At 56.6% G+C, this 26,076-nt stretch overlaps 1 protein-coding gene across 1 annotated transcript; it reads left to right on the top strand.

The window, feature by feature from the left end:
* The first annotated feature begins 293 nt into the window (after positions 1-293).
* GRINA (glutamate ionotropic receptor NMDA type subunit associated protein 1) lies at positions 294-25,380 on the top strand. The gene is made up of 7 exons (XM_069732101.1): positions 294-513; positions 17,443-17,802; positions 21,308-21,432; positions 22,675-22,875; positions 22,952-23,080; positions 23,157-23,300; positions 23,794-25,380. Exons 2-7 carry the CDS (start codon positions 17,451-17,453, stop codon positions 23,941-23,943), a joined length of 1,101 nt encoding a protein of 366 aa, XP_069588202.1. The 5' UTR covers positions 294-513; positions 17,443-17,450; the 3' UTR covers positions 23,944-25,380.
* The last annotated feature ends 696 nt before the right edge of the window (positions 25,381-26,076 follow it).

The raw sequence follows: 26,076 nt of genomic DNA, 5'->3' as shown, positions 1-26,076 counted from the left end.
ACGGTGAGGGGGTCACGTGTAGTGTACGGTGAGGGGGTCACGTGTGGTGTACGGTGAGGGGGTCACGTGTGGTGTACGGTGAGGGGGTCACGTGTAGTGTACGGTGAGGGGGTCACGTGTGGTGTAGGGTGAGGGGGTCACGTGTGGTGTACGGTGAGGGGGTCACGTGTGGTGTACGGTGTGGGGGTCACGTGTGGTGTACGGTGTGGGGGTCACGTGTGGTGTACGGTGAGGGGGTCACGTGTGGTGTACGGTGAGGGGGTCACGTGTGGTGTACGGTGAGGGGGTCACGTGTGGTGTAGGGGTCACGTGTGCAGGACGAGTGGGTTGTCGCGCACCACCAGGTTGTTATGGACAGCTGGTTGCCATGGTGCTTTCTCTCCAGCTTTGCTGTGGGCGGGGCTAGACGTCTGAAAATGAGGCAAGCGGCGGATCCTGTGGAAGACGCAGGGGGAGCGGCGTTGTGACGTCACTGATCCGGCTCTGAGCTGCGGCCTCGCTCGCGGTGCTCCGGTAAGTGCGATCTTGTGGTGACGCCGGTCACACGGTAGCGGCTCCTGTGCTGCGGTACCGCGGGCAGAGCTCGGTGCATGGAGAGGGGCGTCAGCGGCCCCGTCACCTCAGTGTCCTGTGTGCGGCCCCGGGCTCCTGTGCGGTGTAACCGGGGAATATAACGGTCACTATGGAGGAGGAGGATGGGGAGGCCGGTCACTATGGAGGAGGAGGATGGGGAGGCCGGTCACTATGGAGGAGGAGGATGGAGAGACCGGTCACTATGGATGGGGAGGCCGGTCACTATGGAGGAGGAGGATGGGGAGGCCGGTCACTATGGATGGGGAGGCCGGTCACTATGGAGGAGGAGGATGGGGAGGCCGGTCACTATGGAGGAGGAGGATGGGGAGGCCGGTCACTATGGAGGAGGAGGATGGGGAGGCCGGTCACTATGGAGGAGGATGCGGAGGCCGGTCACTATGGAGGAGGAGGATGGGGGAGGCCGGTCACTATGGAGGAGGAGGATGGAGGCCGGTCACTATGGAGGAGGAGGATGGGGAGACCGGTCACTATGGAGGAGGATGGGGAGGCCGGTCACTATGGAGGAGGAGGATGGGGAGGCCGGGCACTATGGAGGAGGAGGATGGGGAGGCCGGGCACTATGGAGGAGGAGGATGGGGAGATCGGTCACTATGGAGGAGGAGGATGGAGGCCGGTCACTATGGAGGAGGAGGATGGGGAGGCCGGTCACTATGGAGGAGGAGGATGGGGAGGCCGGTCACTATGGAGGAGGAGGATGGGGAGGCCGGTCACTATGGAGGAGGAGGATGGGGAGGCCGGTCACTATGGAGGAGGAGGATGGGGAGGCCGGTCACTATGGAGGAGGAGGATGGGGAGGCCGGTCACTATGGAGGAGGAGGATGGGGAGGCCGGTCACTATGGAGGAGGAGGATGGGGAGGCCGGTCACTATGGAGGAGGAGGATGGGGAGGCCGGTCACTATGGAGGAGGAGGATGGGGAGGCCGGTCATTATAGAGGAGGATGGAGGAGGCCGGTCACTATGGAGGAGGCCGGTCACTATAGAGGAGGAGGAGGATGGGGGACCGGTCACTATGGAGGAGGATGGGGAGGCCGGTCACTATGGAGGAGGATGGGGAGACCGGTCACTATAGAGGAGGAGGATGGGGAGACCGGTCACTATGGAGGAGGATGGGGAGGCCGGTCACTATGGAGGAGGATGGTGAGGCCGGTCACTATGGAGGAGGAGGATGGGAAGGCCGGTTACTATGGAGGAGGAGGATGGGGAGACCGGTCACTAAGGAGGAGGAGGATGGGGAGGCCGGTCACTACGAAGGAGGAGGATGGGGAGGCCGGTCACTATGGAGGAGGAGGATGGGGAGGCCGGTCACTATGGAGGAGGATGGGGAGGCCGGTCACTATGGAGGAGGAGGATGGGGAGGCCGTTTACTATGGAGGAGGAGGATGGGGAGGCCGTTTACTATGGAGGAGGCCGGTCACTATAAAGGAGGATGGGGAGGCCGGTCACTATGGAGGAGGATGGAGGAGACCGGTCACTATGGAGGAGGAGGTTGGGGAGGCCGGTCACTATGGAGGAGGATGGGGAGGCCGGTCACTATGGAGGAGGAGGATGGGGAGGCCGGTCACTATGGAGGAGGAGGATGGGGAGGCCGGTCACTATAGAGGAGGAGGATGGGGAGGCCGGTCACTATAGAGGAGGAGGATGGGGAGGCCGGTCACTATAGAGGAGGAGGATGGGGAGGCCGGTCACTATGGAGGAGGATGGAGGAGGCCGGTCACTACGGAGGAGGAGGATAGGGAGGCCGGTCACTATGGAGGAGGAGGATGGGGAGGCCGGTCACTATGGAGGAGGATGGGGAGGCCGGTCACTATGGAGGAGGATGGAGGAGGCCGGTCACTATGGAGGAGGATGGGGAGGCCGGTCACTATGGAGGAGGATGGAGGAGACCGGTCACTATGGAGGAGGATGGGGAGGCCGGTCACTATGGAGGAGGAGGCCGGTCACTATGGAGGAGGATGGGGAGACCGGTCACTATGGAGGAGGATGGGGAGACCGGTCACTATGGAGGAGGATGGGGAGACCGGTCACTATGGAGGAGGATGGGGAGGCCGGTCACTATAGGGGAGGATGGAGGAGGCCGGTCACTATGGAGGAGGAGGATGGGGAGGCCGGTCACTATGGAGGAGGAGGATGGGGAGGCCGGTCACTATGGAGGAGGAGGATGGGGAGGCCGGTCACTATGGAGGAGGAGGATGCGGAGGCCGATCACTGAGAAGGAGGAGGAGAATGGGGAGGCCGGTCACTATGGAGGAGGAGGTTGGGGAGGCCGGTCACTATGGAGGAGGATGGGGAGGCCGGTCACTATGGAGGAGGAGGATGGGGAGGCCGGTCACTATAGAGGAGGAGGATGGGGAGGCCGGTCACTATAGAGGAGGAGGATGGGGAGGCCGGTCACTATGGAGGAGGATGGAGGAGGCCGGTCACTATGGAGGAGGATGGAGGAGGCCGGTCACTATGGAGGAGGATGGAGGAGGCCGGTCACTATGGAGGAGGATGGAGGAGGCCGGTCACTATGGAGGAGGATGGGGAGGCCGGTCACTATGGAGGAGGATGGGGAGGCCGGTCACTATGGAGGAGGATGGGGAGACCGGTCACTATGGAGGAGGATGGGGAGACCGGTCACTATGGAGGAGGATGGGGAGGCCGGTCACTATGGAGGAGGAGGATGGGGAGGCCGGTCACTATAGAGGAGGATGGAGGAGGCCGGTCACTATGGAGGAGGCCAGTCACTATAGAGGAGGAGGAGGATGGGAGACCGGTCACTATGGAGGAGGATGAGGAGGCCGGTCACTATGGAGGAGGATGGGGAGGCCGGTCACTATGGAGGAGGATGGGGAGACCGGTCACTATGGAGGAGGATGGAGGAGGCCGGTCACTATGGAGGAGGATGGGGAGGCCGGTCACTATAGAGGAGGATGGAGGAGGCCGGTCACTATGGAGGAGGAGGATGGGGAGGCCGGTCACTATGGAGGAGGAGGATGGGGAGGCCGGTCACTATAGAGGAGGATGGAGGAGGCCGGTCACTATGGAGGAGGCCGGTCACTATAGAGGAGGATGGGGAGGCCGGTCACTATAGAGGAGGATGGAGGAGGCCGGTCACTATAGAGGAGGATGGAGGAGGCCGGTCACTATAGAGGAGGATGGAGGAGGCCGGTCACTATGGAGGAGGCCGGTCACTATGGAGGAGGATGGGGAGGCCGGTCACTATAGAGGAGGATGGAGGAGGCCGGTCACTATGGAGGAGGAGGATGGGGAGGCCGGTCACTACGGAGGAGGAGGATGGGGAGGCCGGTCACTATGGAGGAGGAGGATGGGGAGGCCGGTCACTATGGAGGAGGATGGGGAGGCCGGTCACTATGGAGGAGGAGGATGGGGAGGCCGATCACTATAGAGGAGGAGGATGGGGAGGCCGGTCACTATAGAGGAGGAGGATGGGGAGGCCGTTTACTATGGAGGAGGCCGGTCACTATAAAGGAGGATGGGGACGCCGGTCACTATGGAGGAGGATGGAGGAGACCGTTCACTATGGAGGAGGCCGGTCACTATGGAGGAGGATGGGGACGCCGGTCACTATGGAGGAGGATGGGGAGGCCGGTCACTATGGAAGAGGAGGCCGGTCACTATGGAGGAGTATGGGGAGGCCGGTCACTATGGAGGAGGATGGGGAGACCGGTCACTATGGAGGAGGATGGAGGAGGCCGGTCACTATGGAGGAGGATGGGGAGGCCGGTCACTATAGAGGAGGATGGAGGAGGCCGGTCACTATGGAGGAGGAGGATGGGGAGGCCGGTCACTATGGAGGAGGAGGATGGGGAGGCCGGTCACTATAGAGAAGGATGGAGGAGGCCGGTCACTATAGAGGAGGAGGAGGATGGGGAGACCGGTCACTATAGAGGAGGAGGATGGGGAGGCCGGTCACTATAGAGGAGGAGGATGGGGAGGCCGGTCAATATAGAGGAGGAGGATGGGGAGGCCGGTCACTATGGAGGAGGATGGAGGAGGCCGGTCACTATAGAGGAGGATGGAGGAGGCCGGTCACTATGGAGGAGGATGGGGAGGCCGGTCACTATGGAGGAGGATGGAGGAGACCGGTCACTATGGAGGAGGCCGGTCACTATGGAGGAGGATGGGGAGGCCGGTCACTATGTAGGAGGGTGGGGAGGCCGGTCACTATGGAGGAGGATGGGGAGACCGGTCACTATAGAGGAGGAGGATGGGGAGACCGGTCACTATGGAGGAGGAAGATGGGGAGGCCGGTCACTATGGAGGAGGAGGATGGGGAGACCGGTCACTATGGAGGAGGAGAATGGAGACCGGTCACTATGGAGGAGGAGGATGGGGAGGCCGGTCACTATGGAGGAGGAGGATGGGGAGGCCGGTCACTATGGAGGAGGTGGATGGGGAGGCCGGTCACTATAGAGGAGGAGGATGGGGAGGCCGGTCACTATAGAGGAGGAGGATGGGGAGGCCGGTCACTATAGAGGAGGAGGATGGGGAGGCCGGTCACTATAGAGGAGGAGGATGGGGAGGCCGGTCACTATAGAGGAGGAGGATGGGGAGGCCGGTCAATATAGAGGAGGAGGATGGGGAGGCCGGTCACTATGGAGGAGGATGGAGGAGGCCGGTCACTATAGAGGAGGATGGAGGAGGCCGGTCACTATGGAGGAGGATGGGGAGGCCGGTCACTATGGAGGAGGATGGAGGAGACCGGTCACTATGGAGGAGGCCGGTCACTATGGAGGAGGATGGGGAGGCCGGTCACTATGTAGGAGGGTGGGGAGGCCGGTCACTATGGAGGAGGATGGGGAGGGGTCACTATGGAGGAGGATGGGGAGACCGGTCACTATGGAGGAGGATGGAGGAGGCCGGTCACTATGGAGGAGGATGGGGAGGCCGGTCACTATGGAGGAGGATGGGGAGGCCGGTCACTATAGAGGAGGATGGAGGAGGCCGGTCACTATGGAGGAGGAGGATGGGGAGGCCGGTCACTATAGAGGAGGATGGAGGAGGCCGGTCACTATGGAGGAGGCCGGTCACTATAGAGGAGGAGGATGGGGAGACCGGTCACTATAGAGGAGGAGGAGGAGGATGGGGAGGCTGGTCACTATGGAGGAGGCCGGTCACTATGGAGGAGGATGGGGAGACCGGTCACTTTAGAGGAGGAGGATGGGGAGGCAGGTCACTATGGAGGAGGATGGGGAGGCCGGTCACTATGGAGGAGGAGGATGGGGAGGCCGGTCACTATGGAGGAGGAGGATGGGGAGGCCGGTCACTATGGAGGAGGAGGATGGGGAGGCCGGTCACTATGGAGGAGGAGGATGGGGAGGCCGGTCACTATGGAGGAGGAGGATGGGGAGGCCGGTCACTATGGAGGAGGAGGATGGGGAGGCCGGTCACTATGGAGGAGGAGGATGGGGAGGCCGGTCACTGTGGAGGAGGAGGATGGGGAGGCCGGTCACTGTGGAGGAGGAGGATGGGGAGGCCGGTCACTGTGGAGGAGGAGGATGGGGAGGCCGGTCACTGTGGAGGAGGAGGATGGGGAGGCCGGTCACTGTGGAGGAGGAGGATGGGGAGGCCGGTCACTGTGGAGGAGGAGGATGGGGAGGCCGGTCACTATGGAGGAGGATGGGGAGGCCGGTCACTATGGAGGAGGATGGGGAGACCGGTCACTATGGAGGAGGATGGAGGAGGCCGGTCACTATAAAGGAGGAGGAGGATGGGGAGGCCGGTCACTATGGAGGAGGAGGATGGGGAGGCCGGTCACTATAGAGGAGGATGGAGGAGGCCGGTCACTATGGAGGAGGCCGGTCACTATAGAGGAGGAGGAGGATGGGGAGACCGGTCACTATGGAGGAGGATGGGGAGACCGGTCACTATGGAGGAGGATGGAGGAGGCCGGTCACTATGGAGGAGGCCGGTCACTATAGAGGAGGAGGAGGATGGGAGACCGGTCACTATGGAGGAGGATGGGGAGACCGGTCACTATGGAGGAGGATGGGGAGACCGGTCACTATGGAGGAGGATGGAGGAGGCCGGTCACTATGGAGGAGGCCGGTCACTATAGAGGAGGAGGAGGATGGGAGACCGGTCACTATGGAGGAGGATGGGGAGACCGGTCACTATGGAGGAGGATGGAGGAGGCCGGTCACTATGGAGGAGGATGGGGAGGCCGGTCACTATAGAGGAGTATGGAGGAGGCCAGTCACTATGGAGGAGGAGGATGGGGAGGCCGGTCACTATGGAGGAGGAGGATGGGGAGGCCGGTCATTATAGAGGAGGATGGAGGAGGCCGGTCACTATGGAGGAGGCCGGTCACTATTGAGGAGGAGGAGGATGGGAGACCGGTCACTATGGAGGAGGATGGGGAGGCCGGTCACTATGGAGGAGGATGGGGAGGCCGGTCACTATGGAGGAGGATGGGGAGACCAGTCACTATAGAGGAGGAGGATGGGGAGACCGGTCACTATGGAGGAGGATGGGGAGGCCGGTCACTATGGAGGAGGAGGATGGGGAGGCCGGTTACTATGGAGGAGGAGGATGGGGAGACCGGTCACTATGGATGGGGAGGCCGGTCACTATGGAGGAGGAGGATGGGGAGGCCGGTCACTATGGAGGAGGAGGATGGGGAGGCCGGTCACTATGTTGGAGGAGGATGGGGAGGCCGGTCACTATAGAGGAGGAGGGTGGGGAGGCCGTTTACTATGGAGGAGGATGGAGGAGACCGGTCACTATGGAGGAGGCCGGTCACTATGGAGGAGGATGGGGACGCCGGTCACTATGGAGGAGGATGGGGAGGCCGGTCACTATGGAAGAGGAGGCCGGTCACTATGGAGGAGTATGGGGAGGCCGGTCACTATGGAGGAGGATGGGGAGACCGGTCACTATGGAGGAGGATGGAGGAGGCCGGTCACTATGGAGGAGGATGGGGAGGCCGGTCACTATAGAGGAGGATGGAGGAGGCCGGTCACTATGGAGGAGGAGGATGGGGAGGCCGGTCACTATGGAGGAGGAGGATGGGGAGGCCGGTCACTATAGAGGAGGATGGAGGAGGCCGGTCACTATAGAGGAGGAGGAGGATGGGAGACCGGTCACTATGGAGGAGGATGGGGAGGCCGGTCACTATGGAGGAGGATGGGGAGACCGGTCACTATAGAGGAGGAGGATGGGGAGACCGGTCACTATGGAGGAGGATGGGGAGGCCGGTCACTATGGAGGAGGAGGATGGGGAGGCCGGTCACTATGGAGGAGGAGGATGGGGAGACCGGTCACTATGGAGGAGGAGGATGGAGGCCGGTCACTATGGAGGAGGAGGATGGGGAGGCCGGTCACTATAGAGGAGGAGGATGGGGAGGCCGGTCACTATGGAGGAGGATGGAGGAGACCGGTCACTATGGAGGAGGCCGGTCACTATGGAGGAGGATGGGGAGGCCGGTCACTATGGAGGAGGATGGGGAGACCGGTCACTATGGAGGAGGATGGAGGAGGCCGGTCACTATGGAGGAGGATGAGGAGGCCGGTCACTATGGAGGAGGAGGATGGGGAGGCCGGTCACTATAGAGGAGGATGGAGGAGGCCGGTCACTATAGAGGAGGAGGATGGGGAGACCGGTCACTATAGAGGAGGAGGAGGATGGGAGACCGGTCACTATAGAGGAGGAGGATGGGGAGGCCGGTCACTATGGAGGAGGCCGGTCACTATGGAGGAGGATGGGGAGGCCGGTCACTGTGGATGGGGAGGCCGTTCACTATGGAGGAGGATGGGGAGACCGGTCACGATGGAGGAGGATGGGGAGGCCGGTCACTATAGAGGAGGAGGATGGGAGACCGGTCACTATAGAGGAGGAGGATGGGGAGGCCGGTCACTATAGAGGAGGAGGATGGGGAGGCCGGTCACTATAGAGGAGGAGGATGGGGAGGCCGGTCACTTTGGAGGAGGAGGATGGGGAGGCCGGTCACTATAGAGGAGTAGGATGGGGAGGCCGGTCACTATGGAGGAGGAGGATGGGGAGGCCGGTCACTATGAAGGAGGAGGATGGGGAGGCCGGTCACTATAGAGGAGGATGGAGGAGGCCGGTCACTATGGAGGAGGCCGGTCACTATAGAGGAGGAGGAGGATGGGAGACCGATCACTATGGAGGAGGATGGGGAGGCCGGTCACTATGGAGGAGGATGGGGAGACCGGTCACTATAGAGGAGGAGGATGGGGAGACCGGTCACTATAGAGGAGGAGGATGGGAGGCCGGTCACTATGGAGGAGGAGGATGGGGAGGCCGGTCACTATGGAGGAGGAGGATGGGGAGGCCGGTCACTATGGAGGAGGATGGGGAGACCGGTCACTATAGAGGAGGAGAATGGGGAGGCCGGTCACTATGGAGGAGGATGGGGAGACCGGTCACTATAGAGGAGGAGGAGGATGGGAGACCGGTCACTATAGAGGAGGAGGATGGGGAGGCCGGTCACTATGGAGGAGGACGATGGGGAGGCCAGTCACTATGGAGGAGGATGGGGAGGCCGGTCACTATGGAGGAGGAGGATGGGGAGGCCGGTCACTATAGAGGAGGAGGATGGGGAGGCCGGTCACTATGGAGGAGGATGGAGAAGGCCGGTCACTATTGAGGAGGATGGAGGAGGCCGGTCACTATGGAGGAGGATGGGGAGGCCGGTCACTATGGAGGAGGATGGGGAGGCCGGTCACTATGGAGGAGGCCGGTCACTATGGAGGAGGATGGGGAGGCCGGTCACTATGGAGGAGGATGGGGAGGCCGGTCACTATGGAGGAGGATGGGGAGGCCGGTCACTATGGAGGAGGATGGGGAGGCCGGTCACTATGGAGGAGGATGGGGAGGCCGGTCACTATGGAGGAGGATGGGGAGACCGGTCACTATGGAGGAGGATGGAGGAGGCCGGTCACTATGGAGGAGGATGGGGAGGCCGGTCACTATAGAGGAGGATGGAGGAGGCCGGTCACTATGGAGGAGGAGGATGGGGAGGCCGGTCACTATAGAGGAGGATGGAGGAGACCGGTCACTATGGAGGAGGCCGGTCACTATGGAGGAGGATGGGGAGGCCGGTCACTATGGAGGAGGATGGGGAGGCCGGTCACTATGGAGGAGGATGGGGAGACCGGTCACTATGGAGGAGGCCGGTCACTATGGAGGAGGATGGGGAGACCGGTCACTATAGAGGAGGAGGAGGATGGGAGACCGGTCACTATGGAGGAGACCGGTCACTATGGAGGAGGATGGGGAGGCCGGTCACTATAGAGGAGGAGGATGGGGAGGCCGGTCACTATAGAGGAGGAGGATGGGGAGGCCGGTCACTATAGAGGAGGAGGATGGGGAGGCCGGTCACTATAGAGGAGGAGGATGGGGAGGCCGGTCACTATAGAGGAGGAGGATGGGGAGGCCGGTCACTATAGAGGAGGAGGATGGGGAGGCCGGTCACTATAGAGGAGGAGGATGGGGAGGCCGGTCACTATAGAGGAGGAGGATGGGGAGGCCGGTCACTATGGAGGAGGATGGAGAAGGCCGGTCACTATAGAGGAGGATAGGGAGGCCGGTCACTATGGAGGAGGCCGGTCACTATGGAGGAGGATGGGGAGGCCGGTCACTATGGAGGAGGATGGGGAGACCGGTCACTATGGAGGAGGATGGAGGAGGCCGGTCACTATGGAGGAGGATGGGGAGGCCGGTCACTATAGAGGAGGATGGAGGAGGCCGGTCACTATGGAGGAGGAGGATGGGGAGGCCGGTCACTATGGAGGAGGAGGATGGGGAGGCCGGTCACTATAGAGGAGGATGGAGGAGGCCGGTCACTATGGAGGAGGCCGGTCACTATAGAGGAGGAGGAGGATGGGAGACCGGTCACTATGGAGGAGGATGGGGAGGCCGGTCACTATGGAGGAGGATGGGGAGACCGGTCACTATGGAGGAGGAGAATGGGGAGGCCGGTCACTATGGAGGAGGATGGGGAGACCGGTCACTATAGAGGAGGAGGATGGGGAGGCCGGTCACTATGGAGGAGGATGGGGAGGCCGGTCACTATAGAGGAGGAGGATGGGGAGGCCGGTCACTATGGAGGAGGAGGATGGGGAGGCCGGTCACTATGGAGGAGGAGGATGGGGAGGCCGGTCACTATAGAGGAGGGGGATCGAAGGCGGTCATTACAGAGGAGGAGCGAGGAGTCTTATCCCTGTAGGGGATTGTCTTATGAGGTGGGGAGGATGTTACTGGTATATAGCGGGGTCTTATGAGGTGTGGGGGGGATGTTACTGGTATATAGCGGGGTCTTATGAGGTGGGGAGGATGTTACTGATATATAGCGGGGTCTTATGAGGTGGGGGGATGTTACTCGTATATAGCGGGGTCTTATGAGGTGTGGGGGGATGTTACTGGTATATAGCGGGGTCTTATGAGGTGGGGGGGATGTTACTGGTATATAGCGGGGTCTTATGAGGTGGGGGGATGTTACTGGTATATAGCGGGGTCTTATGAGGTGTGGGAGGATGTTACTGGTATATAGCGGGGTCTTATGAGGTGTGGGGGGATGTTACTGGTATATAGCGGGGTCTTATGAGGTGGGGGGGATGTTACTGGTATATAGCGGGGTCTTATAAGGTGGGGGGATGTTACTGGTATATAGCGGGGTCTTATGAGGTGGGGGGGATGTTACTGGTATATAGCGGGGTCTTATGAGGTGGGGGGGATGTTACTGGTATATAGCGGGGTCTTATGAGGTGGGGGGGATGTTACTGGTATATAGCGCGGTCTTATGAGGTGTGGGGGGGATGTTACTGGTATATAGCGGGGTCTTATGAGGTGGGAGGATGTTACTGGTATATAGCGGTGTCTTATGAGGTGTGGGGGATGTTACTGGTATATAGCGGGGTCTTATGAGGTGTGGGGGGGATGTTACTGGTATATAGCGGGGTCTTATGAGGTGGGGGGATGTTACTGGTATATAGCGGGGTCTTATGAGGTGTGGGGGGATGTTACTGGTATATAGCGGGGTCTTATGAGGTGGGGGGATGTTACTGGTATATAGCGGGGTCTTATGAGGTGGGAGGATGTTACTGGTATATAGCGGGGTCTTATGAGGTGGGAGGATGTTACTGGTATATAGCGGGGTCTTATGAGGTGGGGGGATGTTACTGGTATATAGCGGGGTCTTATGAGGTGTGGGGGGGATGTTACTGGTATATAGCGGGGTCTTATGAGGTGTGGGGGGATGTTACTGGTATATAGCGGGGTCTTATGAGGTGTGGGGGGGATGTTACTGGTATATAGCGGGGTCTTATGAGGTGTGGGGGATGTTACTGGTATATAGCGGGGTCTTATGAGGTGTGGGGGATGTTACTGGTATATAGCGGGGTCTTATGAGGTGTGGGGGATGTTACTGGTATATAGCGGGGTCTTAGGAGGTGTGGGGGGATGTTACTGGTATATAGAGGGGTCTTATGAGGTGGGAGGATGTTACTGGTATATAGCGGGGTCTTATGAGGTGTGGGGGGATGTTACTGGTATATAGCGGGGTCTTATGAGGTGGGAGGATGTTACTGGTATATAGCGGGGTCTTATGAGGTGTGGGGGATGTTACTGGTATATAGCGGGGTCTTATGAGGTGTGGGGGATGTTACTGGTATATAGCGGGGTCTTATGAGGTGTGGGGATGTTACTCGTATATAGCGGGGTCTTATGAGGTGTGGGGGATGTTACTGTTATATAGAGGGGTCTTATGAGGTGGGGGGATGTTACTGGTATATAGAGGGGTCTTATGAGGTGGGGGGGATGTTACTGGTATATAGCGGGGTCTTATGAGGTGTGGGGGATGTTACTGGTATATAGCGGGGTCTTATGAGGTGTGGGGGATGTTACTGGTATATAGCGGGGTCTTAGGAGGTGTGGGGGATGTTACTGGTATATAGCGGGGTCTTAGGAGGTGTGGGGGGATGTTACTGGTATATAGCGGTGTCTTATGAGGTGTGGGGGGATGTTACTGGTATATAGCGGGGTATTATGAGGTGGGGGGGATGTTACTGGTATATAGAGGGGTCTTATGAGGTGTGCGGATGTTACTGGTATATAGCGGGGTCTTATGAGGTGTGGGGGGGATGTTACTGGTATATAGCGGGGTCTTATGAGGTGGGGGGGATGTTACTGGTATATAGCGGGGTCTTATGAGGTGGGAGGCATGTTACTGGTATATAGCGGGGTCTTATGAGGTGTGGGGATGTTACTGGTATATAGCGGGGTCTTATGAGGTGTGGGGATGTTTCTGGTATATAGCGGGGTCTTATGAGGTGTGGGGGGGATGTTACTGGTATATAGCGGGGTCTTATGAGGTGGGGGGGATGTTACTGGTATATAGCGGGGTCTTATGAGGTGGGGGGGATGTTACTGGTATATAGCGGGGTATTATGAGGTGGGGGGGATGTTACTGGTATATAGAGGGGTCTTATGAGGTGTGGGGATGTTACTGGTATATAGCGGGGTCTTATGAGGTGTGGGGATGTTTCTGGTATATAGCGGGGTCTTATGAGGTGTGGGGGGGATGTTACTGGTATATAGCGGGGTCTTATGAGGTGGGGGGGATGTTACTGGTATATAGCGGGGTCTTATGAGGTGGGAGGCATGTTACTGGTATATAGCGGGGTCTTATGAGGTGTGGGGGGGATGTTACTGGTATATAGCGGGGTCTTATGAGGTGTGGGGGGGATGTTACTGGTATATAGCGGGGTCTTATGAAGGGTGGGAGTTCCCATAATACGGTGGTGTCTTGTGTGGGTGGTTGTGGTACAGTCATGGCCAAAAGTATTGACACCCCTGCAATTCTGTCAGATAATACTCAGTTTCTTCCTGAAAATGATCGCAATCACAAATTATTTGTTATTATCTTCATTTAATTTGTCTTAAATGAAAAAACACAAAAAGAATTGTCCTAAAGCCAAATTGGATATAATTCCACACCAAACATAAAAAAGGGGTGTCAGGAATCCCTGACCGCTGCCACCAATTTGTCAGGAATCCCACCGTGACCGTCACCCCTACGTCACGGGTCGGGGTGACTTTAGGCCAACAGACGGCTATCACATGTGCAGGGGGGCTTATCTTAGTTATCCCTCCACTTCACAATGTGATGAAAAAACCACACACAAGGCTATTGACCTCTTGCTTACAGCAGGGGCTTATTCTAGGTATCCCACTGCTTTCAATATACCACAAACTGCAGGGATTTATGTATATCCCGCTTACAGTTCCACTTAACACTTGCATCTCTCTGGCGCCCCCTTACTCTCAGGTCAGATTAGGTACTGCACCCTGGGTAATTAGTCGCCAGACAGGCTGCCTGCTATGTACTGGCTATTGGGCACGCTGCAGCGACGCGATAACTACTCCCGCTCAGGCAGGAACAATAATTATCAACGCCGCAGTCGCTACAACATAACCCCAAAAGTCTGCACACTATCGCTGCCACCAGCTTCGATTAAACGGGTCCGAAGCTAACCCAAAACAGCAGTAGCGTATTTTCCCTTCAGAAGACTTAGGGTACGGTTTAGAACAGGAGAATGAACTAATATTAAATATTATATCCCATAATAATTAGGCAGTGCTTTATCAAAAATAATTTATAAAGATTTTACAAATGAGACTATTGCAAATATGTACAAGGGTAATTATAAAATAAACAGGGATTAAATGAGAAAAGATAACACTCACATGTTCTCAGTTCATTGCATGGCAAGCAACCATACGTCCCAGCTCATTGGACGTGCGCAGGGCTTTCCAGAAGAAGAAGCAAGCAAGCAAAGGAAGAGCTGGGGATCTGGCAGAGATTTAAAAAACCTGCAGCCTGTGACATCACAGAAAGGCTGGCTTATCCAGACCCTCCTCTCTCTGCATTCTGAGTACTGCAACCTTAGATTTATCTACTTTCTATAACTTCGCTACAAAACATGTCATAGTCATAACAAACCCAGCATTCATCTTGGATTAACATGAGCATTCTAATGAGATCAAATATGTCCTATCTGGGATACATATTTACAGAGAAAACCCTACTTCTTTACCAGATGGAGTTAGAAGCCCGTGTTTCGAGGGATGGGTAGGTCCACCGAGTGAGATTAAGAATATATATTTTGTGTTCGTAACGTAAACGGTCGGCATAATATCTTACAAAAACAGAACAAAGAACTTTCATGGATCCTAGAAGTTTCTAGTTCACTTATAGCTGGACAAGAGCTTACACGGCAGGAAATGCCGGTCGTAAATACCTTGGCTCTCCTAAAACCCCCACACTCTCTGAGAAGGAAAGCTAAACTCTGAAGTAATGGGAAGGGGGGTTTTTGAGCCCAGGGTCTACCATGTGTTTTTTGGAACCATGGTCAGAAGTGCCAAAAATCCCTCAGCTATGGTGCTATGTTATGATAAGGCAATTCAGTACCACAATGGACATGGAGGTCAGAGCACATACAGTGATCTGACAATAACCCAAAAACATAGAACGAGCTCTGAGACGTGGGAACTCTGCAGACCGCAATCCCTAATCCTCTCCAACAACACTAGAGGCAGCCGTGGATTGCGCCTAACGCTCCCTATGCAACTCGGCACAGCCTGAGAAACTAGCTAGCCTGAAGATAGAAAATAAGCCTACCTTGCCTCAGAGAAATACCCCAAAGGAAAAGGCAGCCCCCACATATAATGACTGTGAGTTAAGATGAAAAGACAAACGTAGAGATGAAATAGATTTAGCAAAGTGAGGCCCGACTTTCTGAACAGAGCGAGGATAGGAAAGGTAACTTTGCGGTCAACACAAAACCCTACAAAACCACGCAAAGGGGGCAAAAAGACCCTCCGTACCGAACTAACGGCACGGAGGTGCACCCTCTGCGTCCCAGAGCTTCCAGCAAACAAATAAGACAGGCTGGACAGAAAAAACAGCAAACAAAATAGCAAAGTAGAACTTAGCTATGCAGAGCAGCAGGCCACAGGAACGATCCAGGAGGAAACAGGTCCAATACTAGAACATTGACTGGAAGCCAGGATCAAAGCACTAGGTGGGGTTAAATAGAGCAACACCTAACGACTTCACCACATCACCTGAGGAAGGAAACTCAGAAGCCGCAGCACCACTCTCTCCACCAACGGAAGCTCACAGAGAGAATCAGCCGAAGTACCACTTGTGACCACAGGAGGAAGCTCTGCCACAGAATTCACAACAGTGCTAACAGGCAGGGAAACTACTACTTATTTTATACAGTTTCCTCACAAGGGGGTGGACAAAAGTATTGGCACTGTTCGAGAAATCATGTGATGCTTCTGTAATTAGTGTAATTAACAGCACCTGTAACTTACCTGTGGCACCTAACAGGTGTTGGCAATAACTAAATCACACTTGCAGCCAGTTGACATGGATTAAAGTTGACTCAACCTCTGTCCTGTGTCCTTGTGTGTACCACATTGAGCATGGAGAAAAGAAAGAAGACCAAAGAACTGTCTGAGGACTTGAGAAACCAAATTGTGAGGAAGCATGAGCAATCTGAAGGCTACAAGTCCATCTCCAAAGACCTGAATGTTCCTGTGTCTACCGTGCGCAGTGTCATCAAGAAGTGTAAAGCCCATGGCACTGTGGCTAACCTCCCTAGATGTGGACGGAAAAGAAAAATTGACAAGAGATTTCAACGCAAGATTGTGCGGATGTTGGATAAAGAACCTCGAGTAACATCCAAACAAGTTCAAGCTGCCCTGCAGTCCGAGGGTACAACAGTGTCAACCCGTACTATCCGTCGGCGTCTGAATGAAAAGGGACTGTATGGTAGGAGACCCAGGAAGACCCCACTTCTTACCCCGAGACATAAAAAAGCCAGGCTGGAGTTTGCCAAAACTTACCTGAAAAAGCCTAAAACGTTTTGGAAGAATGTTCTCTGGTCAGATGAGACAAAAGTAGAGTTTTTTGGACAAAGGCATCAACATAGAGTTTACAGGAGAAAAAAAAGAGGCATTTAAAAAAAAAACACAGTCCCTACAGTCAAACATGGCGGAGGTTCCCTAATGTTTTCGGGTTGCTTTGCTGCCTCTGGCACTGGACTGCTTGACCGTGTGCATGGCATTATGAAGTCTGAAGACTACCAACAAATTTTGCAGCATAATGTAGGGCGCAGTGTGAGAAAGCTGGGTCTCCCTCAGAGGTCATGGGTCTTCCAGCAAGACAATGACCCTAAACACACTTCAAAAAGCACTAGAAAATGGTTTGAGAGAAAGCACTGGAGACTTCTAAGGTGGCCAGCAATGAGTCCAGACCTGAATCCCATAGACCACCTGTGGAGAGATCTAAAAATGGCAGTTTGGAGAAGGCACCCTTCAAATATCAGGGACCTGGAGCAGTTTGCCAAAGAAGAATGGTCTAACATTCCAGCAGAGCATTGTAAGAAACTCATTGATGGTTACCGGAAGAGGTTGGTCGCAGTTAGTTTGGCTAAAAGTTGTGCAACCAAGTATTAGGCTGAGGGTGCCAATACTTTTGTCTGGCCCATTTTTGGAGTTTTGTGTGAAATGATCAATGTTTTGCTTTTTGCTTCATTCTCTTTTGTGTTTTTTCATTTAAGACAAGTTAAATGAAGATAATAATACCAAAGAATTTGTGATTGCAATCATTTTCAGGAAGAAACGGAGTATTATCTGACAGAATTGCAGGGGTGTCAATACTTTTGACCATGACTGTATAGTTATGGGGGATGGGCAGTCATGCTGATGTGTGGGGGGCAGTGATGCTGATGTGGGGGGCAGTGATGTATGGGCATCGCTCTCCAGGAAGCCATGATGGGCAGTAAAGTTCTCTTTTTTTTTTTTTTTTCAGGTGCTGATATGTCGCATGAGAAGAGTTTTCTGGTGACAGGGGACCCCTACTCAAATCCCCCTTATCCAGTTGGACAAAATACTGTTCCAGCGCCAGGATACGGACAACCACCGTACCCCAATACTGCGCCCTATCCTACTACTGCCCCCTATCCTACTACTGCCCCCTATCCTACTACTGCCCCCTATCCTACAGAGGTCCCGTACCCTAATGCTGTTCCATACCCCAATCACCCACCTATGGGGCAGCCCCCCTACCCACCGGCTTACAACCAGGGGCCCTATCCAGGAGCCTCATATCCAGGACAGCCGTATCAGCAGCCTCCATACGGACAGGGCGGTTACCCCCCAGAGCAGGGCGGTGAGTGATTGGTGTGGGGGTCTTGCAGATCTGTTTTTCAGCTGATTACATGAGGTCACATAGTTAATTGTGTTCAATTAATAAAAATACATGTTCAACCGAGTGCTGGGACGGGGCCAAGGGATGGACCAATGGACGAGACCATGGGAAGGGGCACATGTCAGCCCACAAACCATCGTCCGGTCGCAGAACACAACGTTACCTGTTGCGACTAGTGGATCCACTGGACCAAATGTTTAGAAAAGAACATTTCACATTTACATCGTTATAGTCTTCTAATAAAGCATCTCAGTCTTTATGAAACCATCGATGGTTCCTTGTGTGACTTCTCCTGAGATCATCTGATCAACAGGTTGATGGTTCTCATGGTACAGAACCCTTGTATCCTCTGGAGATGGCGCCTGTCTTTCTCCAGGTGGAGGGAGCGCCCCCTTGTATCCTCTGGAGATGGCGCCGGTCTTTCTCCAGGTGGAGGGAGCACCCCCTTGTATCCTCTGGAGATGGCGCCGGTCTTTCTCCAGGTGGAGGGAGCGCCCCCTTGTATCCTCTGGAGATGGCGCCTGTCTTTCTCCAGGTGGAGGGAGCGCCCCCTTGTATCCTCTGGAGATGGCGCCTGTCTTTCTCCAGGTGGAGGGAGCGCCCCTTGTATCCTCTGGAGATGGCTCCGGTCTTTCTCCAGGTGGAGGGAGCGCCCCCTTGTATCCTCTGGAGATGGCGCCGGTCTTTCTCCAGGTGGAGGGAGCGCCCCTTGTATCCTCTGGAGATGGCTCCTGTCTTTCTCCAGGTGGAGGGAGCGCACCCTTGTATCCTCTGCAGATGGCTCCTGTCTTTCTCCAGGTGGAGGGAGCGCCCCTTGTATCCTCTGGAGATGGCTCCCGTCTTTCTCCAGGTGGAGGGAGCGCCCCTTGTATCTTCTGGAGATGGCTCCTGTCTTTCTCCAGGTGGAGGGAGCGCCTCCTTGTATCCTCTGGAGATGGCTCCTGTCTTTCTCCAGGTGGAGGGAGTGCCCCTTGTATCCTCTGGAGATGGCTCCTGTCTTTCTCCAGGTGGAGGGAGCGCACCCTTGTATCCTCTGCAGATGGCGCCGGTCTTTCTCCAGGTGGAGGGAGCGCCCCCTTGTATCCTCTGGAGATGGCGCCTGTCTTTCTCCAGGTGGAGGGAGCGCCCCTTGTATCCTCTGGAGATGGCGCCTGTCTTTCTCCAGGTGGAGGGAGCGCCCCTTGTATCCTCTGGAGATGGCGCCTGTCTTTCTCCAGGTGGAGGGAGCGCCCCTTGTATCCTCTGGAGATGGCGCCGGTCTTTCTCCAGGTGGAGGGAGCGCCTCCTTGTATCCTCTGGAGATGGCTCCTGTCTTTCTCCAGGTGGAGGGAGCACACCCTTGTATCCTCTGGAGATGGCTCCTGTCTTTCTCCAGGTGGAGGGAGCGCCCCTTGTATCCTCTGGAGATGGCTCCTGTCTTTCTCCAGGTGGAGGGAGCGCCTCCTTGTATCCTCTGGAGATGGCTCCTGTCTTTCTCCAGGTGGAGGGAGTGCCCCTTGTATCCTCTGGAGATGGCGCCGGTCTTTCTCCAGGTGGAGGGAGCGCACCCTTGTATCCTCTGGAGATGGCTCCCGTCTTTCTCCAGGTGGAGGGAGCGCCCCTTGTATCCTCTGGAGATGGCTCCCGTCTTTCTCCAGGTGGAGGGAGCGCCCCTTGTATCCTCTGGAGATGGCTCCCGTCTCTCTCCAGGTGGAGGGAGCGCACCCTTGTATCCTCTGGAGATTGCTCCTGTCTTTCTCCAGGTGGAGGGAGCGCACCCTTGTATCCTCTGGAGATGGCGCCGGTCTTTCTCCAGGTGGAGGGAGCGCCCCTTGTATCCTCTGGAGATGGCTCCTGTCTTTCTCCAGGTGGAGGGAGCGCCCCTTGTATCCTCTGGAGATGGCTCCTGTCTTTCTCCAGGTGGAGGGAGCGCCCCTTGTATCCTCTGGAGATGGCTCCTGTCTTTCTCCAGGTGGAGGGAGTGCCCCTTGTATCCTCTGGAGATGGCGCCGGTCTTTCTCCAGGTGGAGGGAGCGCACCCTTGTATCCTCTGGAGATGGCTCCTGTCTTTCTCCAGGTGGAGGGAGCGCCCCTTGTATCCTCTGGAGATGGCTCTGGTCTTTCTCCAGGTGGAGGGAGTGCCCCTTGTATCCTCTGGAGATGGCGCCGGTCTTTTTCCAGGTGGAGGGAGCGCCCCTTGTATCCTCTGGAGATGGCTCTGGTCTTTCTCCAGGTGGAGGGAGCGCCCCTTGTATCCTCTGGAGATGGCACCGGTCTTTCTCCAGGTGGAGGGAGCGCCTCCTTGTATCCTCTGGAGATGGCACCGGTCTTTCCTCTCTGTAGTCACATGCTCTATATATACTATATATCCCCAGGTTCTCCCCGGCCTCCCTCCCGGGTGTGTTCTCTACTCCCCGGCCTCCCTCCCGGGTGTGTTCTCTACTCCCCGGCCTCCCTCCCGGGTGTGTTCTCTGCTCCCCGGCCTCCCTCCCGGGTGTGTTCTCTGCTCCCCGGCCTCCCTCCCGGGTGTGTTCTCTACTCCCCGGCCTCCCTCCCGGGTGTGTTCTCTGCTCCCCCGGCCTCTCTCCCGGGTGTGTTTTCTGCTCCCCGGGCCTCCCTCCCGGGTGTGTTCTCTGCTCCCCGGCCTCCCTCCCGGGTGTGTGCTCTGCTCCCCGGCCTCCCTCCCGGGTGTGTGCTCTGCTCCCCGGCCTCCCTCCCGGGTGTGTGCTCTGCTCCCCGGCCTCCCTCCCGGGTGGGTGCTCTGCTGCCCGGCCTCCCTCCCGGGTGGGTGCTCTGCTCCCCGGCCTCCCTCCCGGGTGGGTGCTCTGCTCCCCGGCCTCCCTCCTGGGTGGGTGCTCTGCTCCCCGGCCTCCCTCCCGGGTGGGTGCTCTGCTCCCCGGCCTCTCTCCCGGGTGGGTCCTCTGCTCCCCCGGCCTCCCTCCCGGGTGGGTGCTCTGCTGCCCGGCCTCCCTCCCGGGTGGGTGCTCTGCTCCCCCGGCCTCCCTCCCGGGTGGGTGCTCTGCTCCCCGGCCTCCCTCCCGGGTGTGTGCTCTGCTCCCCGGCCTCTCTCCCGGGTGGGTCCTCTGCTCCCGGGCCTCCCTCCCGGGTCTGTTCTCTGCTTCCCGGCCTCCCTCCCGGGTGTGTTCTCTGCTTCCCGGTCTCCCTCCCGGGTGGGTGCTCTGCTCCCCGGCCTCCCTCCCGGGTGGGTGCTCTGCGGTAGGGAGAATGTGGCACTTACTGACCACCGATTGTTGAAGTCTGACATTGGCAGGGCCAACACTGAACTATCTACCTCCTCCCCCTCGTAATTGGGCCCAGGGGTATCCGGGGGAAGGGGTACATTGTCCGTAGTGATAGCAGAGCATACGACGCAGACTGCTCCACCAGTCCTATCCCGGCAGTTCCTGGTGTTAACTCCACTTGTTTAGGTCTACTGACCACGCTTGACATTGAGCTCTTGCATCCCTCCTTTTCTTTCTTTCCTCAGATTTCGGGTCTCCCATACATAGCGCCACCTATCATGAGGAAGGACCCCCCTCATATTGTGATAACCAGGACTTTCCCATCAGCCATTGGGATGATAAGAACATCCGGCGAGCATTCATTCGTAAGGTCAGTGTGGATGGATGACATCGACAGGGTGACCGCTACTCCTGGGTTTGTGGTGAACACCTGAGTGATAAGTGACGGTCTGAGTCCTACTCGGGATCTGCTGACAAGTCTGCATCCACAGGACCAAGCTGAAGAGGGCTGAGAACTATCATCATTGGTGCTCTGTTGGCCATGTCTGGAGCCTCTGCTCTGTTGGCGATGTCTGGAGCCTCTGTCTGCTCTGTTGGCGGTGTCTGGAGCCTCTGCTCTGTTGGCGATGTCTGGAGCCTCTGTCTGCTCTGTTGGCGGTGTCTGGAGCCTCTGCTCTGTTGGCGATGTCTGGAGCCTCTGCCTGCTCTGTTGGCGGTGTCTGGAGCCTCTGCTCTGTTGGCGGTGTCTGGAGCCTCTGCTTTGTTGGCGATGTCTGGAGCCTCTGCCTGCTCTGTTGGCGATGTCTGGAGCCTCTGTCTGCTCTGTTGGCGGTGTCTGGAGCCTCTGTCTGCTCTGTTGGCGATGTCTGGAGCCTCTGCCTGCTCTGTTGGCGATGTCTGGAGCCTCTGTCTGCTCTGTTGGCGGTGTCTGGAGCCTCTGCTCTGTTGGCGATGTCTGGAGCCTCTGTCTGCTCTGTTGGCGATGTCTGGAGCCTCTGTCTGCTCTGTTGGCGATGTCTGGAGCCTCTGCCTGCTCTGTTGGCGATGTCTGGAGCCTCTGTCTGCTCTGTTGGCGATGTCTGGAGCCTCTGTCTGCTCTGTTGGCGATGTCTGGAGCCTCTGTCTGCTCTGTTGGCGATGTCTGGAGCCTCTGCTCTGTTGGCGATGTCTGGAGCCTCTGTCTGCTCTGTTGGCGATGTCTGGAGCCTCTGTCTGCTCTGTTGGCGATGTCTGGAGCCTCTGCTCTGTTGGCGATGTCTGGAGCCTCTGTCTGCTCTGTTGGCGATGTCTGGAGCCTCTGTCTGCTCTGTTGGCGATGTCTGGAGCCTCTGTCTGCTCTGTTGGCGATGTCTGGAGCCTCTGTCTGCTCTGTTGGCGATGTCTGGAGCCTCTGCTCTGTTGGCGATGTCTGGAGCCTCTGCTCTGTTGGCGGTGTCTGGAGCCTCTGCTCTGTTGGCGGTGTCTGGAGCCTCTGCTCTGTTGGCGGTGTCTGGAGCCTCTGCCTGCTCTGTTGGCGATTTCTGGAGCCTCTGCTTGCTCTGTTGGCGATGGCGGTGCCCGGCTCATCTGCTCACGGTGATGTCCTTGAGGTAACGCTCTAACCTCTCCTCAGGTCTTCCTCGTCCTCACGGCTCAGCTCCTCGTCACCTTCGCGTTTGTTGCTGTGTTCACCTTTGTGAAGGAGGTCCAGCTCTACGTGAGGAGGAACGCATGGACGTATTACCTCTCCTACGCCATCTTCTTTGTCTCCCTCATTACTCTCAGCTGCTGTGGAGATTTTCGTCGCCGTCACCCTTGGAACCTGGTGGCCCTGGTAAGTGCAGTGATCAGGGGCCCATATAGTGGGAGGACGGATGTGGAGGGCGAGTCTCACGATCTGTTTCCCACAGTCCATCCTGACCCTCAGCCTCTCCTACATGGTGGGAATGATTGCCAGCTTCTATGAGACGGACGCCGTGATAATGGCGCTGGGCATCACCGCCGCCGTCTGCTTCACCGTGGTCCTGTTCTCCCTGCAGGTGAGTGTGCCCCACAGTAACTACCACCCCCATCCTCCGAGGAAAGCGTTTTCTCTTACCCTCCATGTCTTCACAGACTAAATACGACTTCACGTCCTGCATGGGGGTCCTGATGGTCAGCCTGGTGGTGCTCATCATCTTTTCGATCCTCTGCATCTTCATCCGCAACAAGATCCTGCAGATCGTCTACGCCTCGCTGGGGGCACTTCTGTTCACCTGCGTGAGTCCTGACACCCGCCCCTCTCCCTGTTGTCACTGATCTTTACTCTTCTCTGGTGTGGGCTCAGCTGACTCAACACCTCTTTGTGGGTATAGGTTGTCACATCCCATGATCTATCACTTGGGGTGGAGTAGAGATGTCTCTGCTGACGTCCTGGTAGGCTGAGCTGTGGCTTTCTCTGGTTCTGCTCCTCCACCTGCTGGAGCTGAGGGGTCGGATCAGAGTGATGGGGGCTGCAGTGAGGGCCGGGTCTTAACTAAGGGTGACAGCGACCCTCCACTGCGCAGTCTCCTGGGAAATGTGTTCCCCGCTGGGTCCTGTCATCCACCTCCTGCGAAGATATCACAGTGCCCCCATATAAGAGGACCCCCGCTCAGGGTCTCTGAGGTCGCGTCATGTGGTCGTGCGCCTTCCTCCTGCTGTTCTGATGGGTTCCTCCATTATGTTCTGTTCCCCAACGTTGCTGACAGTTTCCTCCTTGTGTCTCCCCTAGTTCCTGGCAGTGGACACTCAGATGATCCTCGGGAACAAGCAGCTGTCACTCAGCCCTGAAGAATATGTGTTTGCTGCCCTGAACCTGTACACGGACATTATTAACATCTTCCTGTACATCCTGGCTATAATCGGAAAGGCCAAGGAGTGATGTGTGGCCCCGGAGCCAGGACCCTCCTCGCTTCCCCCCTGTGCTCCCCTGTGAATGTATGTGAATGTCCCAGCTCCCGTCACTAGCTGCACTTTATGCCCCTGAACCTGAGCCTCCTGCAGCGCAGCGGCCTCCACGCTCCCTCTGCTCCCGCTGGTGTAGATGCTGAGCATGTTCCCGTTGTGGATTTGGTCGGTGGCTGTAATACTGAGACTTTTGCTTGCCCTCAATGTGAATGGTGCCAGGCCCCTTGAGGAGTGGGCACCGCCGGCCTTTGGTGTCACTGTATATACTCCCAGACTTTCCTTGTGTCTCCCCTGCATGGATCAGGAGACACGGGACCACGTCCTGGGGAGCGGACCATGCAGTATTTACCTGTACCTGTGTATAGCGCTCTGTGTTATGTCTCCCACAAGCCTCCCTGATTTTACCATTCCACAGTCTCATCCACAGATGGGTCATTTCCACAAACATACTGGGCCAGGACCAGTCATCAGATGTCGGCCCCAGGTATACTGTCCCCTGCCAGGCCTTTCCTCCACAGTGTCCAGACATGAGGCAGACTGGCCATGGCTGGTGATCACTGGTGATTCCAGGGCTTTCCTCCATGGTGTCCACACATAGGGTGCACTGGCCATGGCCGGTGGTCTCTGGTGATTCCATGGCTTTCCTCCATGGTGTCCACACATAGAGTGCACTGGCCATGGCCGGTGGTCTCTGGTGATTCCATGGCTTTCCTCCATGGTGTCCACACATAAAGTGCACTGGCCATGGCCGGTGGTCTCTGGTGATTTCATGGCTTTCCTCCATGGTGTCCACACAGGGTGCACTGGCCATGGCCGGTGGTCTCTGGTGATTCCATGGCTTTCCTCCATGGTGTCCACACAGGGTGCACTGGCCATGGCCGGTGGTCTCTGATTCCAGGGCTTTCCTCCGTGATGTCCACACATAGGGTGCACTGGCCATGGCCGGTGGTCTCTGATTCCAGGGCTTTCCTCCGTGATGTCCCCACATAGGGTACACTGGCCACGGCTGGTGGTTTCTGATTCCAGGGCTTTCCTCCATGGTGTCCTCACATAGGGTGCACTGGCCATGGCTGGTGGTCTCTGGTGATTCCATGGTGTCCTCACATAGGGTGCACTGGCCATGGCCGGTGGTTTCTGATTCCAGGGCTTTCCTCCATGGTGTCCTCACATAGGGTGCACTGGCCATGGCCGGTGGTCTCTGATTCCAGGGCTTTCCTCCGTGATGTCCACACATATAGGGTACACTGGCCACGCCTGGTGGTCTCTGGTGATTCCATGGTGTCCACACAGGATGCAGTGGCCATGGCTGGTGATGCTGGGTCCGGTGGCTATCTGCTGCCCCCAGTGGTTTCACTGCTCACTGCATGATGACTACAGACATGTAAATTCAATAAAATCCTTTCCTATTTAAGTTTTCCGTGTCTTCTGGTGAATGTCTTTTTCCCTGCAGGACGTGGCCCGTAAGTGACTTTCCGGCCCTTCTGTCATGATATGGTATGAAATATCATAAGTTAGTTTTCTTTCTAGCCTGTGTGGGCTAAGCCCCCCTTCTTGGAGTGATGCTGCAACAGTTTGTAGCTTCAAATTCCTTCCCTTTCGCTCAGCCAAGAGCTGCTTTGCCAATGTATGGGGGAAGAGAGGTTTTATTGCCCAAAGGAATTTACGACTAGGCTCAAATCTCCTCTAGCAGAGAACTGCAGAGAACTGTTTAAAATTTTCCAGAAATTCATGAAAGATTCTTTGTTTGGTTTTTGTACAATATTATGCACAATTTTTACGTTAAGAACACGAAAATATATATTCGTATTCCCACTCGGTGTATCTACCCATCCCTTGAAACTCGGGCTTCTAACTCCGTCTGGTAAAGAAGTAGGGTTTTTTCTGTAAATATGTATCCCAGTGTCACGATATGGTATGAAATATCATAAGTAGTTCTCTTGCTAGCCTGCGTGGGCTAAGCCCCCCTTCTTGGAGTGATGCTGCAACAGTGTAGCTTCAAATTCCTTCCTTTTCATTCAGCCAAGAGCTGCTTTGCCAATGTACTGGGGGGAGTTTTATGGCCGAACGGTATTTACGACCAGGTTAGAATCTTCCACTAGCTGGAACT

The sequence above is a fragment of the Ranitomeya imitator genome, chromosome 6, assembly GCF_032444005.1.
Source record: "Ranitomeya imitator isolate aRanImi1 chromosome 6, aRanImi1.pri, whole genome shotgun sequence".
NCBI classification, from domain to species: domain Eukaryota; kingdom Metazoa; phylum Chordata; class Amphibia; order Anura; family Dendrobatidae; genus Ranitomeya; species Ranitomeya imitator.
This window is presented reverse-complemented; position numbering and strand designations above follow the sequence as displayed.